This window comes from Vicia villosa, linkage group LG1, assembly GCF_029867415.1.
Source record: "Vicia villosa cultivar HV-30 ecotype Madison, WI linkage group LG1, Vvil1.0, whole genome shotgun sequence".
Taxonomy (NCBI): Eukaryota; Viridiplantae; Streptophyta; class Magnoliopsida; order Fabales; family Fabaceae; genus Vicia; species Vicia villosa.
Genome location: NC_081180.1, coordinates 18,059,571 through 18,076,139, shown reverse-complemented (window position 1 = coordinate 18,076,139; position 16,569 = coordinate 18,059,571). Strand labels below are relative to the sequence as shown.

The following is a 16,569-nucleotide window of genomic DNA, read 5'->3' as shown; positions in this document are numbered from 1 at the left end:
GTGCATTTCTTGATATTGGATTTTAATGCAATAGACTTACCTTTCTTTTGAGGCTCGTTTGCATCCAGTTCAATTTCATGACTCCTCAGGGCACTGATCAGCTCTTCCAAAGAGACTTCATTTAGATTCTTCGCAATCTTAAATGCAGTCACCATAGGACCCCATCTTCTGGGTAAGCTTCTGATGATCTTCTTTACGTGATCAGCCTTGGTGTATCCCTTGTCAAGAACTCTCAATCCAGCAGTAAGAGTTTGAAATCTTGAAAACATCTTTTCAATGTCTTCATCATCCTCCATCTTGAAGGCTTCATACTTCTGGATTAAAGCGAGAGCTTTAGTCTCCTTGACTTGAGCATTTCCTTCATGAGTCATTTTCAAGGACTCATATATGTCATAGGCCGTTTCCCTGTTAGATATCTTCTCATACTCAGCATGAGAGATAGCATTCAGCAAAACAGTTCTGCATTTATGATGATTCCTGAAAAGCTTCTTCTGATCATCACTCATTTCTTGCCTTGTCAGCTTTACGCCACTGGCATTTACCGGATGTTTGTAACCATCCATCAGAAGATCCCATAGATCACCATCTAGACCAAGAAAGTAACTTTCCAGTTTATCTTTCCAGTATTCAAAGTTTTCACCATCAAATACCGGCGGTCTAGTATAACCATTGTTACCGTTGTGTTGCTCAGCAGAGCCAGATGTAGATGTAGACTTTGCAGTTTCATCAGCCATCTTTTACTGAAGCGTTTTTCTCTTCCTGAATCTTTTCTAAACACGGTTAAGTGCTTGCACCTTAGAACCGGCGCTCTGATACCAATTGAAGGATAGAAAAACACTTAGAAAGGGGGGGTTTGAATAAGTGTAGCTTTAAAAACTTGACCGATAAAAATAAATTGCACAGTTATTTTTATCCTGGTTCGTTGTTAACTAAACTACTCCAGTCCACCCCCGCAGAGATGATTTACCTCAACTGAGGATTTAATCCACTAATCGCACGGATTACAATGGTTCTCCACTTAGTCAGCAACTAAGTCTTCCAGAGTCTTCTGATCACACACTGATCACTCCAGGAACAACTGCTTAGATACCCTCTAAGACTTTCTAGAGTATTCTGATCCACACGATCACTCTAGTTACAACCTGCTTAGATAACCTCTAAGACTTCCTAGAGTATTCTGATCCACACGATCACTCTAGTTCCTTACAACTTAATGTAATCAATTCTAAGAGTATTACAATTGCTTCTTAAAAGCTATAATCACAAACTGTGACATTTCTCTTAACGTTTAAGCTTAATCTCACTAATATATTACAACAGTAATGTAGTGAGCTTTGATGAAGATGAAGATTCTGAGCTTTGAATAGAACAAAGTTTCAGCAAGTTAATATGAGTTGTTTTGTTCAGAAATCGTTAACCTTGCTTCTCATCAGAACTTCATATATATAGGCGTTGGAGAAGATGACCGTTGAGTGCATTTAATGCTTTGCGTGTTCCGTACAGCATCGCATTTAATGTTATACGCTTTTGTCAACTACCTCGAGCCTTGTTCACGCTGTGTCTACTGACGTTGCCTTTAATAGCTTCTAACGTTCCTTTTGTCAGTCAGCGTAGCCTGCCACTTGTACTTCCTTCTGATCTGATGTTTGTGAATACAACGTTTGAATATCATCAGAGTCAAACAGCTTGGTGCAAAGCATCTTCTGATCTTCTGACCTTGAAGTGCTTCTGAGCGTGATACCATCAGAACTTCAGTGCTTCTGATCTCATGTTCTTCTGATGCTTCCATAGACCCATGTTCTGATTCTGCTTCGACCATCTTCTGATGTCTTGCCAGACCATGTTCTGATGTTGCATGCTGAACCCTTTGAGACAAAGCTTCTGAGCGCTGAATTATGCATACTCTTTATATATTTCCTGAAAAGGAAATTGCATTGGATTAGAGTACCATATTATCTTAAGCAAAATTCATATTATTGTTATCATCAAAACTAAGATAATTGATCAGAACAAATCTTGTTCTAACAACACCCACTTCCAAGAGTTATTCTTCGTTGTATTTTGAACAAATTCAATCTGTTAAGCCAGTTGTAACCATCCTGCACAGTATAGGTATCATCTAGATTTCTTTTCTAGGTTAATCGATCATGCATCATAGAATTCACACAAATGGGAATCACTTTTAGGCGGTCACAAACACCTAAAGAAATATTAGTATATAATAAACTGAAGTTCCAATTTTCATCTAAATAAACATTATTCACTCGCATTTTCAGATCATGAATATCGATATTGAGAACATGCTTCGCTAATTTTCCTATCCAAAACTAATTGGAAAACTAGAAAGAGGAGTTCCCATCCCTCAATCTAAATCAAAGCCATCTTTAATATTAGAAAAGCCATCTTTAACAATAGAAAGAACTTGCATAATTGCATGTCAAGTAACTATTCAAATTTCTTTTTCATATTAAGAAACATTTCTTCACTAATGTAATTATGCTTCAAATCTTGAACCCATAAGGAATCACAATCTCAATGGAGACCCCAATCCATCTTACTCAACATAGAAGTATTGACCTCTCTTGTTTTCTAGATCCTAAGACCATCCAAATTTTTAGGCTTAGTGATTTTATTCTAGCCAACGAGATGCACATCAGCGTTTGAATTACCTTTCCACAAAAAATTCCTAGTCATCATATCAATAAAATCACAATTTAGATGAGGTAGCCAAGCCATTTACCTATAATAATTTAGGTTGGAGTTGAGCACAGACCTAACCAGATTCAAACGACCAACCTTGTTTAGAAATTTATGTTGCCAATATGCTAACCTCTTACTGATTTTCTCCTCTAGGAACTCAAAGACATTGTGTTAAAGGTGGCCATGCAACATAGAGAAACTCAAGTATTTCTATAGAGTAAGAGTTTGCTTGATACTTGTATTGGAGACAATTAAATCTATTTTACTTATCTCAGTGGTAGATGAGAAAAACACATTTGAATTAGCAACATTCACTTTAATGCCATAACTTGTTAACCATAATCTTCATAATAAGCTTGTAAATAGGTGTTGCATAAGTTAATGGGGCAAAATTCCTTAAAATTTTGGGGGTAGTATACCTTTGCAATTAATGTGATAAGAGTCTCAAAAATATAGGAGTGAAAGCTACATGTAACAAAAGCATTTGGTATATGTAAGACAAGATCATCTCAACTATATGCCAAAACTTTTTAATGACAATACTCTGGAACCCATCAAGGCCATGTGCCTTGAAATGATGTGTTTCATTCAACGCATAAGCAACTTCTTCCCTCGTCACCTGCTGATTTAAAGAGTTTTGGGCTTATTCAATAAGGATCATAGCCATAGTTGAGTCATTCATACTAGCGGGGAGTATATGAGATGTAGAGGCAGAAAAGACCTTTAAAGAAAGTCAATGTTTCTTCCGTAAGAATATAGTCACCATTGTTCCAAACACCATTGGAAAAATGAAGGCAATGAACTTTATTTCTCTTTTACTGGATCATTATCTTGGTATAAAAAAATGGTGTTACAATCTCCCAATTTAATCCAATCATCTATAGCTTTTTGATACCAATGAGTCTCCTCTTCCGCAAGAATCTCATTATACTCATGTTGAAGATAAACTAGTCTCGCCAAATCTATTCTCTCCAAAAAGCATTGGATACCCCTGAGTCTCTTCTCAAAGTTATGCTTTCGTTTGTTGATATCGCCAAAAGTTTCCTTATTAAAAAGGTTAGAATCGTGTTGCACGTTTTGGAGACTCATCCTTTTTATGTGTTTTGGTGTAATTTTTGTAAAATATATTTATATTGAATATTCTTTTTATTTATTATTTTAAAGAGATAAAATATAATTCAAAAGATATAAGAGGTTTGGGTTTGAGAAATTTGAAATACATGAACAATGTTTGTCTTATGGAGTTAGGATGAACTTTAGGGATAGGGGAACAAAGTATTTCGACTCAAGTTCTTAATGGAAAATATGGTCGAGGTGGCATTATGAATGGTGATGTTAGGGTAAGTCTAACTGATTCGGCTTTAGGAAGTATATTGCATGTTAATGGACAAAGCTTCAAGATAACAAATTTTGAAGTGTTGAGAATGATACAAATTATCTTTTTTTGGGATGATAAGTGGTTGGATGAGAAAATAAGACTATGTGATGTGCTTAACAAGGTGCCTGAGTACATTAGTAATTTGAGATTATGTCATGTCAACACTAATGATGGTGAGTGGAATTTAGATTTTGACTCAAAATGAGCTTCTCAACAGTGTTGTTGAGGGCATTATTTCTATACTTTCTTCTGGTATGAAAATTGGAAGTGATGTTTGTCTTTAATTAGGAGATAGGTTGGGAAAATTTATTGTTGTAGGAGCATATCATTTATTAGAAGGAAATTACTTAAATGAAAATTTCCTAAATTTGAAGAGAATTTGGATATGGGATGTTATGGAGCGAGTACGAGCTTTCACGTGGCAAGTTTCATACAATATGTTTCTTACTAATTGGAGGGGATAAGTGGAATTTGAAAGAACCTTATTGCACTCATTGTGACCAATTTGAGAAAAAAATAATGAACGTCCTCAGAGGTTACCTGCTAGCTATAGGGATTTGGACTTATTTGCTGAATATTGATCATCGTGGAATGCAACAACGAATTGAGTTTAACTTAACTCAAGCATTTGCTCAAAATGCTGATAATAAGTGGAGAGATGTTTGCACTACTACTTGTTATTGGATTTGACAGTGGATAAATAAACAAATTCATGATGGCAATTATAAAAATTTGTGGAAACCTTGGTGATTTATCCTCGACCAAATACCTTACAATCAAATAATTTCCAAAAGACAAATCAGAAGCTTGGAAGATAAGAAGACTCTCAACTGCATATATCAAGGTCACAAATAAAAATGGGGCGATCCATGCCCATGTTAAGGTGCTTAGCAGAAAAGAGGTAAGTTTAGTGCTAGCAGAAGTGCATGAAGGCATGTGTGGAAGCCATATTGGAGGAAGAGCACTAGGGAGCAAGCTTTTAAGAGTAGATTACTATTGGTCAGAGATGCTTAGAGACAGTGCCAAATTCATTAATAGGTGAGATTAGGGGTGTTCATTGGTTCGGGAAAATCCAAATCAATCCTAGTGTTTGGATTGAGCATTTTTCAAATGAAATTCAATGACAATTGGTTCGGGCATCAATTTTTTAAGTTTCTATCTGCAAATCCGTCTACCTGAACCAACCACAATTAATTATAATGAAAATTACTACAAAGCATTCAACTTCTAGAAGACAAAACTGAAATTCCGCAATAGCACAAGTTATGCTATTTTAATTTGTTATTAGAAAATTGTTAGTGTATTGTGCTAATCTGGCATAAAACTATGCAACACATTCATTATCATACTAACTCAAGTGAATAATTATAGATTCAAGAGTCTCTACGTTAGATGTTTTTTTTGTTAGATATTTTTGAAACTATTATGAAAAAAAAAGTTTAGTATTTATAATTAAACACTATTATTATTATATATTTATATTATTATGGAAATTATTTTTCGTAAATAAATTTTTTTTAAAACTTTTTTTAATATACCTTATCAATTCAACCCAACCCATTGTTTCTAAATTTAGTTTGTTTGGACTTTATCGCAAAAAATTGAATCCAAACGAATCCATATAATTTTAATTGATTTGGTTTTCAGATTCTCTCAAAATCAAACAAAATCGACCCGCAAACACCCTTAGGTGCGATAAATGTCAGAAATTTTCAAATTTTATCCACACGCCTGACGATATCCTACATTAATTGATTTTACCATGGCCTTTCTTTTAGTGGGGAGTGGACATATTGGGACATATCCTGCTAGCCCCAAACAATTAAATCCGTGCTAGTTGGGGTCGACTACTTCATCAAATAGTTTGTGGCCGAAGAGGTAGCCCAAATAACAATAAAAAGAGTACATTATTTCTACGAGAGAAACATTATTTGTAGGTTCAAGTTATCCAAGACAATAGTGTTCAACTATGAGACACAGTTTACCATTTATATTGTGGTTGAATTCTGCAAAAATCTAGGGATCCAAACAAAGTTTATCTCATTCAAGCACTCCTAGTAGAACAGTTGTGTGGGGTAGAACAATAAGATCTTCCTATGTGACATGAGGAAAAAGATGGACGAAGTGGAAGGACTTTGGGTCGAGCAGCTTCATGTGGTAATTTGTATCCAAAATAGTAATTATTTACCATATTAAATAAAACTACTCTGTCTATTTTATAAAATAAAACATAAAACATCATTGAGTATTACAGGTGCTATGGTATTATCACACAACCTCTTGTTCAAATTATATTGGAGTACTTTTTAACTATCGTTTCCACATGGATTGATGAGATATTACCGCCGTTCTACAGTTTATAGTGTCTTGAGGTAGAGTTACTTTGGGTTTGGTTTTGTCAAAGTTCATTCAAAGTTTTAGTAGCAAAGATTAAAATTAGGAAAGTTTTAAGGTTTTAAAGAAGTATCAAGACTTGATTTCATTAACCTAAATTGTATGTCTTCCTATAATCATGCATATGAACTCATTATCAATCAATGATATCACGTATCGTTCGTCTATACAGTTCGTTTCCGCAACGTTATAACACGTTTTACCGTATCGTTCAACCAATGACTTCTCAACCCATTGAACAACACAAATAACATTTATAAACCGATACAAAGTGAGTATCAACCACTAATTCCATGTCTAGACTTAATGTTTGATAGATGATAGAGTTAGGTAGTATTTCACAAACATTTAAACCATAGAAATCCAAGATAAGAGAGACATACAAAATGAAAGGAAGATTACATCTTGTCTTGATACAAAAGGGATTTAGCTATCCATTGATATGGTAGCTTGCACAAGAAGGACGAGATGAATATGATCAAGCATCAACTATGATTTCTCGACGATTAATACTCTGAATATTCGATTATATAATGCTACAGTAGTATCTTGCTTTGTTTCTATCTCAAAATCTTCCGTTCTACTTGCTCACAATCTCATTCTTCGTGCTAGGACTAAACATATGGAAAAACAACTTAATATTGTTCATATTCTTAGGACAAGCCAGTGGATTGGTATTCTCACTAAGCCTCACATAATTAACTCTCAAGCCAACATATCTAACTTATAAATTTAGTACAGGTGACCGAGTTCATTACCGGGCTACCCGATACAACAAGCCACATTTTGCTCATATATAAGCAAGTGATATAAATAAAATTTATAATCAATTTAATTCAATGTAATTTATGGTATGTTTGGATACGCAGTGGAAATTTGCATCTAAGCCATAAATGTGCGTCTGGCTAGAAGCTACAAAGTGTAGCTTCTCTTTTTTCACAGTGGAAACTCTTCAAAACGCGAGTCTAACTATGTAAACGTGTATCCAAACATGCACTTTGTTACAAAGGAATGATGGATACAGGAACCCCTAGAATAGTTTCTAAGAATCAAACATGTATACAATCATTTCTTGAGTTTACCGAACACAGTCTATTGTTTAAGTAAACGAGCTCCAATGAAAATAATATGAAAAGAGGTTCGTATAATATACTTATCACTAGATAGAAGATGCTTCAAAAACAATATATTTACAACAGATTGAATATGCCTTGAAAGCAATATAGGAGTATTCGATTGTGTCAACTATAATCATAAATTCAAGGCATTTACAACAGCTCTTGTTTACAATTTCAAAAGATTTGAAATAAAGTTCCACCCTGCCCAAGTTTTCCTATTATAAGGGCTAGAAAAGTTCAAAGCAAACATGTCCTTGCTATTTTCATTCGATACACAAAAATCAATCAGTTTTGCTACAATTTCTGCACTTTCTTTTATATGTTTCATGTTATAAGGGTCAGTCCATAATTTATTAACAAATTGCAGCCTCCTTTGTTTTCCTACCGGAGGAACTTCCCATCTTTCATAAAGCAATTCCCGCTCCTCTGCGGTAAGTCTGCTAACCCTCTTCGCAAGATATTCCCTTTCCTGCTTCAATGCTTTGATGCTGCATTTGACAATCAATCAACAGAAAATGCTAATAATTTAATACTATTTTCTATGATAAATCTTTTGAAAGACACTAATAAAAAACATTTGCATACCTTGCCGAAACTGAGTCTGCAGGTTCATCACCTAGAAGTGCAGGGCTAGCATTCCCAAGCTCTGCCAGATGCTGTTCCAACCATGTCAACCTTCTAAGTTCAACTTCCATATACACCTGATCAGAAGGATCTCCTCTTAACAAAAGATAAAATTGTGTTCGGTGCACCAGAGAAATGTGGCATAAGTGCCATAACATGATAATTTGATTTCTCTGCTGTGTAAATAGCATGTGCCATGATAAAGGAGATTGATCCGTTGTATCCATTTCTTCGGTTGCAGACTTGTTTGCTTCAAGCTCCAAAACCTATACCCGTGTAAAGGAGAAAAGTATCATCGTCAGAAAATATTATTAACATGAATGAATTACAAATGAAGTTAAACTTAAAAAAGCTTTGCCTGCAATAGGATAAGTGCTAGAGTAACTCTGTCATTCCAAGTTATTGAAAATTAAAGTCAGCTACAAGTGGTTTTAAAGTATGTCATGTTTTTCGAAGTAGTCAATAATAACTTAAAATTACTAATGTTTGGCAGGGGAAAGCACGGTTTCATGCTGAAAACAAAACTAATATGAAGAAAATAAACATAGCAGCACCATAATATAATAAATAGAAAGTGTATCAAATCTTGCCTGGCAAACAAGAAGTTGTTTCTGGTAATGCAGTTTAGCCACTAGCTCTTTTAACTCAGTAATATAAACTCTGAAACTTCGAATGTTCTCCTCAGCAGCATTCTTGAACATTTTCTGAATTTTCTTCACATTCACTGATTTTGACTGCCGTGAAGCAGGGCTACCTTCCCGTGATACAATAGAACCACAGCTTTCATCATCTTTTCGCGGGGTATCTTTATGCAACCTTGCAGAAGTATCACCGCCAGAGGATAAAATGTTGGGAACTCTGTTCTCAATTTCACGTTCCATTGCTTTACGAGAAGAAGAGAGAGGTGAGCAAGGAGCTCGTATTATGTGTTGCATACTGGGGCTGTTGTTTAAGCTGAAAGGAAGATTTTTCTTCCTTCTATGTTGGGTCTTACTGTCTGGAGTCTCCTCGGTACCAAAAGCTGATACCAGCTTATCTATAGATTTCTGAACATTCTCCAGCTTCCTTTCTAAAGATGAAATAGTGTTCCCTTGATTTTTCAACTGAGTAATCTTTTCCATCAGGTTGGTCTTATCTGCTTTCACGATTTCTTCTGCTGTAGAACTAGCAGCTACCAAGTCTTTTATTTCAGACAGTACTTTCGACATGGTATCAGCCGTTTCTTGATTTCCAAGATTATGGGTTGAAAAATCCTTATGCAGAACTTCAAGTGCTCGGTTTGCATCCTCACAGAGTTGTAGCTGCCGATGTTCAAGTTTTTGTATTTCATCGACAAGTATCGATGGATCAGGACAAGCCAATAAATTTTTCAGCATCGCCTGCCTGCTTACTGTTACCCTTCTCTCTGGAGTATGGTTACCAATAGGTGGTTCATTTTCTTCAGCAAAAGAAAGACATCTGACAACTTGACTAGAAGGCCCACAATCACTTGTTCCCTGCATATAAATATGAGTCAGAACAATTAAATTAGGGGTTTAAACTAATGTTTTGTAACTATTCCAAATACCTTCGGAACTTTATTTGAACTTCTTTCAAGATCAAGTTGACTTTGTGCAAGGTCTCTCTGTCGCCTCAAATCTTCCATATCCTTTTCCAACTGGCAATTTTTTCATAAATAGTGAGAATGTTTGCATATAACTCAAGAAAAGACAATTTTCTTAACTTCAAAATAAAAAAATAAGCCTTTCACAGTTTATACTTGTCTTCTAGATTAGAAGAGCAACCAAGCTGAAGCTTCTTTTTCGGGTTTTGATAATCACATTATGGCATCGGAAAGTCAAACGCTATTGCTACAGATTTCCAATACTTCCTTAAATGTAAAAAATATCTTCATATAAATCATAAGAAAAGTCAATTTTCTTAAACTTTAAAATAAAAAATAAGCCTTTCACAGTTTATACTTGTCTTCTAGACTTGATGGGCCTTTCACAGTTTATACTAGATGAGCAACCAAGCTGAAGTTTTGTTTCAGGATTTAATAATCACATTATGGCATTGGGAAGTCAAATGTATTGCTACAGATTCCAAGACTTCCATAAATGTTAAAAAAATGGCTTCATTTAAATCGTTGACCATAATTTGAGCTAAAGGGAAGTGTAACAACTCCAAAAAATATCATTATAATATCCGTCTCTAATACTGGCTAAGGTCACTAATTTCCTTCCACTCAGTAAGCTCATATATTTTGCATGAAAGTTAAGACCAAGAATACCTGCTGAATTTTCAATTCCTTTTCAGCTAGCAAAGTCCTTAGACATGCATGTGCAGACAGTTCAGGGTTTTTTAATTCTCCTTCAAGCCTTGCAACTTCTTTTTGCAATTCTCTGACTTGCGCCTTTTCTGAAACAACCTGTTGAAAAACACCACCCGCCTATAAGACAGGCTTCTCATAATATGATTTTTTTTTTGTTGTGAAAATTAGTATCCAGCACATTTCAAACCATTTTACTAAAGCATATTGCACTACTCAATTTGAAGATGGCTACTAACTATCTGAATCCAATGGGAGCTACCATCTCTAGAACTTAAATTTAGTATCACTTGTCAATAAAATAAGAATGCCGGCTATCAGCTTCTGCATACTTCAATTAAAAACAATTTTTCAGGAGAAATAACTATACACAATAATATAGGAGAGGGTGTTGAAAATATTTTTCATACTAATCGATTCTCTAGTCAAATATGTCATGTTTAGATTTTAGTCATACCATATTCACTCGGGCAGTATTAACAACTTCCTTTGCACTAGTAGCAAAGGATAGTGTATTTCTTGTTTGGTCCACATGACTTAAGGCCGGACTAACGGTGCATATAATTGCTGTTCGAGCATTTCCCCCAAGTGAAGACTGCAGTATCCGTGTCAGTTTTGAATCTCTATATGGTATGTGACCATGTATTCCACAGCTGCAAAGCAAAAGAAAAATTCAAAAGCAGAATCTTTACATGGTATGTGACCATGTATTTCAGTTTTGGCTACTAAAAAGTTTACTTGTTGCAATCAGGACTTTTTAATACTTAATGAACAATAAGAAATGGATGTTATTCTTAAATCTAGAATTGCTGGACCTTAGCTTCCTGATGACTGATGCAAGTGTTAATAAACTTCTGTTAATGTGGCTTCCTTCCTTCAATCTTGTTCCACATGTTTTTGTTTGAGATACTCGTTCACTTCCAGCAAGATCCACAAAATTCTAAGTCATAAAAATTTATCAATGCGGCTGGGTTTGATATTTTTAGGTCAAACTATAGAGATACAAACATACCAAACTAGCTATGTAAGATTTTACACGGTCTGGACTTTCACGAAGGAAGCTCTCTACAGTCTGAAATATTTGTACAAACAGAAATAAATACTAATTATAGCACAGAGAACATAATAGCTAGAAGAGAAATGTTAAAGTTATGGTCGTTTTAAAGTAGTTGAGTGAGCTTACCAGCCTGATTATTTGATGTGATCTTGAGCTTTTATCATTTAAAGTAGTTTCCCCCACTTGCCTATGAGCTGCGGATACAATTTATTTTCATGAACAGCAGTAATAAGTGCCCACAAAGTGCTATATTTTCAACAACTCTGGTACATGGTTTATATAAAAAAGTAAATCTAAATCACATTAAAAATGGTGAAATATAACAGTATTATGTGAAATACAACAGATACTGAAGAAAACTGGGATGCCTGACTATATTTCATAAGAGACAAACTAAGCCAGCTTTCTACTACATTACCTTCGCAGATGCCAATTAAATGCCTTAGATGTTGACCATCCTTGGCTACTTCTTCATTCAGCTTTTCCACAATAGTCCCTTTCTGTATGCAAATGAAAAAACAAAATTTATCAAGGAAATGTGTAGAGTCCTTTGATTACTTTAAGTAGAAGCTTTATCTATGAATAATACCTCGGGATCATCCAATAGCCGAAGAGGACCAGATTCACGATTAAGAAGGTCTATGACAGTCTCATTATAGATTTCCAAAGCAGACATTCTCAAAACAAAATCCCTATCCGGTGTCTGTAAGATCGGAAAAGAAAGGTTCATTAGCGCGCAAGCTTTTACTGTTAAACCTTCCAATTCGTATTCAGATAGGCATGTGCTCTCACCAGGCTTCTCGTTCTAGAGATAACTGAAATAAACTGTAGTATAAATAGTCACTCACATTTTTGATGTAATCATAGATGTCCCTAATAGCATTTTCAGTGATCCCTCTCATCGTGAATGTCTTGCCACTGCTGGTCTGCCCATAAGCAAATATTGTTGCTGCAAGAAAATCGAAATTGTTGAAAGGATAAAAGAAACAGTAATGGGAGAGGGACAGGAAGGGGAGAAAAAAATTATGATTTATGCTTTAGCTCCGAAAAAGTTACCGTTGATTCCTGAAAGTGCTGATAAAGCAACATCTTTAGCCCCTTCATCATACACCTTTTGAGTGGAGCATGCAGGAGCAAAAACTCTATCTGCATCATTGTATTATATCACAATGAAAGATTAAGTAATTCATATCCATAATGTAACTATGTTTTAGATTGTTAATTAATCAATCATACTCGTCACATCATTAACTATGTTTTGACTATATCCATAATTTTAATTAAAGTCGTCACTTAATTAGTTGTTATTTGCTGACAGTGTTTTATAGTCGTGTATACAAATTGAACTCTTAAAAAACTAGAGAAAAATAGAAACACAACAGATACAAAACCGTTCCAGGAAACTTAAAAATCAATAAATGCTAAGAGAATCATTATATCACTTATCATCCGTTTTTTAAACCATTAATTACCATTTATAGAAAAAAATCAAATTCATTAATGATCCTTTATGATTATTTCAGTTTAAAATTTTGAACAAAAAATTTCATAACTTCCCATCTTCGAAAAAGCAAAGTTGAACTAAGGTTAAACAACAATCAAGTGCGAAGCAAGCTGAGTTTGATCCAATACATACCAAAGGTATATGGTATTGCAGGCCTCTCTTGATTTGGATTCTTGAACACTATAGTTTGCTCATCCAAACAATCCCAAGCAACTAAATCATACATGGCTTGTTCTTTCCTGTTGAGTGGCCTCATCCGAACAGTGACCCTAATTTTCTCCTCCCGAATTTTGGAACCGCCCGGAGTAGCAGCCAAATTTCTATTCTCCTCCCGAAGTTTGGAACCGCCGGGAGTAGCAGCCAGATTCCTATGCATCTTAGACGACGGCGTCGCCACTGCCGGTGATCCCACCATCACCTAAATTTCTACAGATCAATAACACATCATTAATTCTAGTAACTTTCAACACAACTTTTCCAAATAAAAACCATTGTTAGAAATCATGAAACATTAAAAATAATCAACAATAAAGCTAGTGAAAAATAATTTAAGCTTATTTCAATAAGCTACATTGCAATTAGCGAATGAACCTAACATTAAGCTGAAACCTAGCATGAATTGAATCTCAACAAATCAATTTACCAGAAACTTCTCAAGTTAAATTTTCTTGATCTTTACTTTCCATTTACAATTTCACAGAACATTTCCATAATAAGAAATCGATGCTAATAACCATTGATACCGATTAGGAAACATTATAAATAAACAACAATGAACAATAATTTAAGCGAATGAACTTAATATTAAGCTGAAACCTAGCATGAACTGAATCTCAACAAATCAATTAATTAATCAGAAACTTCTCGAATCAGAAATCCGCTACTTCACTAAATCGAATTGAAATCTACATTACATTTGATATACTTCGTTAAATCTTTTTCTTTCTTAAATTTTCTTGATCTTTCATTGACGATTTGACACGAACATTTCACAAGAACATTTCTATAAAAAGAAATTGATCTTTATATAGAAACTTACTAAGTGAGAGAGAAGAAGGATCGGTGGTGATGTGAGTTCTTGAGGTCGGTCGGAAACGGAGAAATGGCGGTGAAATTCGTCGGCGAAATATGGAACGACGTAGTTTTGGAGTAGCGAAATATGGAAATTTGAATGTTGTGAGATTAGAAGAAGATAATGAAATTGTAGAGTATAGAGAGAAGTATAGTAACGGCTACTTCAATGGTGCTCTTTCCGTTCAGTAGTGCGCGCTCCGGCACGAGAATCAATGCAAATGGATGTTTTAAAATATCGGGGCCCGCTAGTTCTACTTTTGTGGGCCTGCTTTCGTGGGCTTCTTCATAAGAAATGTTTCAGAATTCTACTTGCCACCCTCCAAAATGCATGAAAAGATCAAAATGTCCATCCAAAATCATTTATCTATTTTTCAAAATCTGCGGAGAGTATCGGATTTTTCAAATTTTTGGGAGATACCTGAAATTTGAGGAGCTTATCGAAAATTTCGCAAATACAAGTAAGTTTTCGGTATTTTTATGAAATTTTCGGTATTTTGTATCGGAAATTTAAAAATTTCTGGTATCTTTATAAATTTTTAAAAATACCATAAATTTTGAAATTTCCGGTATTTTTTCCAGTACTGGAAATTTTGAAATATTTGAAAGTTCTGGTATTTTATATATTTTTTAAAATTATATTTTTCTTATATTTTTATTTTTTTTCCAGTGAGGACTAGAGGCAGAGATGATACAGTTGCGGGTCAGGCCAGCGATAGAGCCGATGCTCATGCTCGGGCTGATGCTGATGAGGCTGGTACGTCAGTCTTACGGGCTGGACGCGTTGCTCCGACCGGTTCTAACCAGAAACGGAGGGCTGAGCAGACGCAAGTGGGTAGGGGGTTCCGTGCACCTCGGCGTCGGGGTGGTAGAGCTTTCACTGCTGTGGACGGGCTGGTTGAGGTGATGAGGATGCTAGGGTTGAGGTTGATAGGGTTGGGGATGTTGTTCGGGAGGACGCTAGGGAGGATGTTGCTATGGTTGAGTCGGAGGTTGCTAGGGTTGAGCCAGAGGTACCTGTTGCTGATGAGGGGTGGTTGAGAAGCGGGTGACTATGGCTGCTGAGGAGAGGGTAGTGCATGATACAAACACCACTACAGGTGCATCTACAAAACCATCAGTACACACTGATGAGGCTTTTCCAGGAGGACCTTCTGACAGGTCTGTTTTGATAGGCTATGTTGACCATGTCGCTTTTAGGATATGGCAGAGCGAGGTATGTAACATTGTTTAAATTTTATTATGCAATTTGATTTATACTATTGTGTTTTAATTGTATTTTTTTAATTGTATTTTTTTTGTTATAGGAGCGTCCAGTGCTGAAGCTCACTTCTCACGGGTCGAAGTTGAAGAACTTCCCCGAGGGACCGATGCCTGAGGAGGTGCCGAGGATCGTTCGGGACTTCCATTTGTTGGACTTTGTTGGATGCTCCCCGACGATGTTGGACGCCACTCTATTATCATCTTTTGTATAGAGATGGCATCCGAAGACATCATCCTTCCATCTTCCATTCGGGAAGATGACAGTGACTATGGATGATGTCCATGCCCTGTTTCACCTTCCGATAATAGGTACATTTTTTACACCAGTTCATAGGGATCAGACGACGATGGTGCATATGGTGAGGGATGCGTTAGAGGTTGATGAGTTGGCTGTGCTCAAGGAGTTTAGTGACACTCTGGGCTTTCACCTCAAGATGTCTTGGCTGAGGAAGGTTTATCAGGAGCTTGTCGATGTAGGGAGGTACGAGGCTGCCGCTAGGGCGTACATGCTACATCTAGTGGCATGTACTCTATTTGCAGACAACTCTGCATATTATATAGATGTCTTCTATCTTACTCTCTTCAGCGACCTTGATACCCCGTGTTGGGCTTAGGGAGTGGCTGCTCTGACGATGCTATACACGGCGCTTGATGCCGCATCTCGTCTTGACACCAGACAACTTTCTGGTTATCTGAGCTTACTACAGGTATACATTCTTACATGGTGTTTTGTGTTTTCTTATATTTTACATGGGCTTGATTATTTTAATTTATGCAGTGTTGGATCTACGAGTACTTCCCTCGCATTTGTGAGTGAAGGACCCAACATTGTACGGTTGTTGACCCTTGTGCGATGAGGTGGAAGGCCAGACAGACCCTTCCAAGAAAGGCACCCTTGATAGAGTACAGGCGGAGCTTGGATGCTCTGACGGCGGATGATGTCATCTGAACACCATATACAGGTCACCGTTTTCATCGTCCTTTTGATGCATCTTCCTCATATTCAGGGTATGTCATATGGGAGAGCCGTGTGGCTAGACACTTGCCTGAGAGGTGTCTACGCCAGTTTGATTATAAACAGGGCATCCCACTGTCGGTCCCGGAGGCTCCAGCTGGTGGCATTGATCGCTGATTTTAGAGTCACATCCT

The 16,569-nt window shown here is 36.1% G+C and overlaps 1 protein-coding gene across 1 annotated transcript; it reads right to left on the bottom strand.

Moving 5' to 3' along the window:
- Positions 1–7,255: 7,255 nt before the first annotated feature.
- On the bottom strand, positions 7,256–14,346 carry LOC131630027 (kinesin-like protein KIN-7B). Its single transcript, XM_058900822.1, has 15 exons — positions 14,126–14,346; positions 13,219–13,512; positions 12,639–12,728; positions 12,431–12,531; positions 12,172–12,285; positions 12,001–12,082; positions 11,709–11,776; positions 11,538–11,597; positions 11,341–11,465; positions 10,983–11,178; positions 10,487–10,624; positions 9,782–9,871; positions 8,805–9,710; positions 8,176–8,480; positions 7,256–8,078 (listed from the first exon to the last, which is right to left on the bottom strand). Exons 2-15 carry the CDS (start codon positions 13,499–13,501, stop codon positions 7,757–7,759), a joined length of 2,880 nt encoding a protein of 959 aa, XP_058756805.1. The 5' UTR covers positions 13,502–13,512; positions 14,126–14,346; the 3' UTR covers positions 7,256–7,756.
- Positions 14,347–16,569: the final 2,223 nt, after the last annotated feature.

What these genes read in the sequence shown, in the direction of transcription:
- LOC131630027 (XM_058900822.1), bottom strand. Translation starts at nt 13,501, where the DNA reads ATGGTGGGATCACCGGCAGTGGCGACGCCGTCGTCTAAGATGCATAGG. An exon ending in AATCTTACATAGCTAGTTTG is followed by an intron (nt 11,466 to 11,537) that starts GTATGTTTGTAT and finishes TTTATGACTTAG; the next exon opens with AATTTTGTGGATCTTGCTGG. An exon ending in TCAGTCATCAGGAAGCTAAG is followed by an intron (nt 11,179 to 11,340) that starts GTCCAGCAATTC and finishes TTTGCTTTGCAG; the next exon opens with CTGTGGAATACATGGTCACA.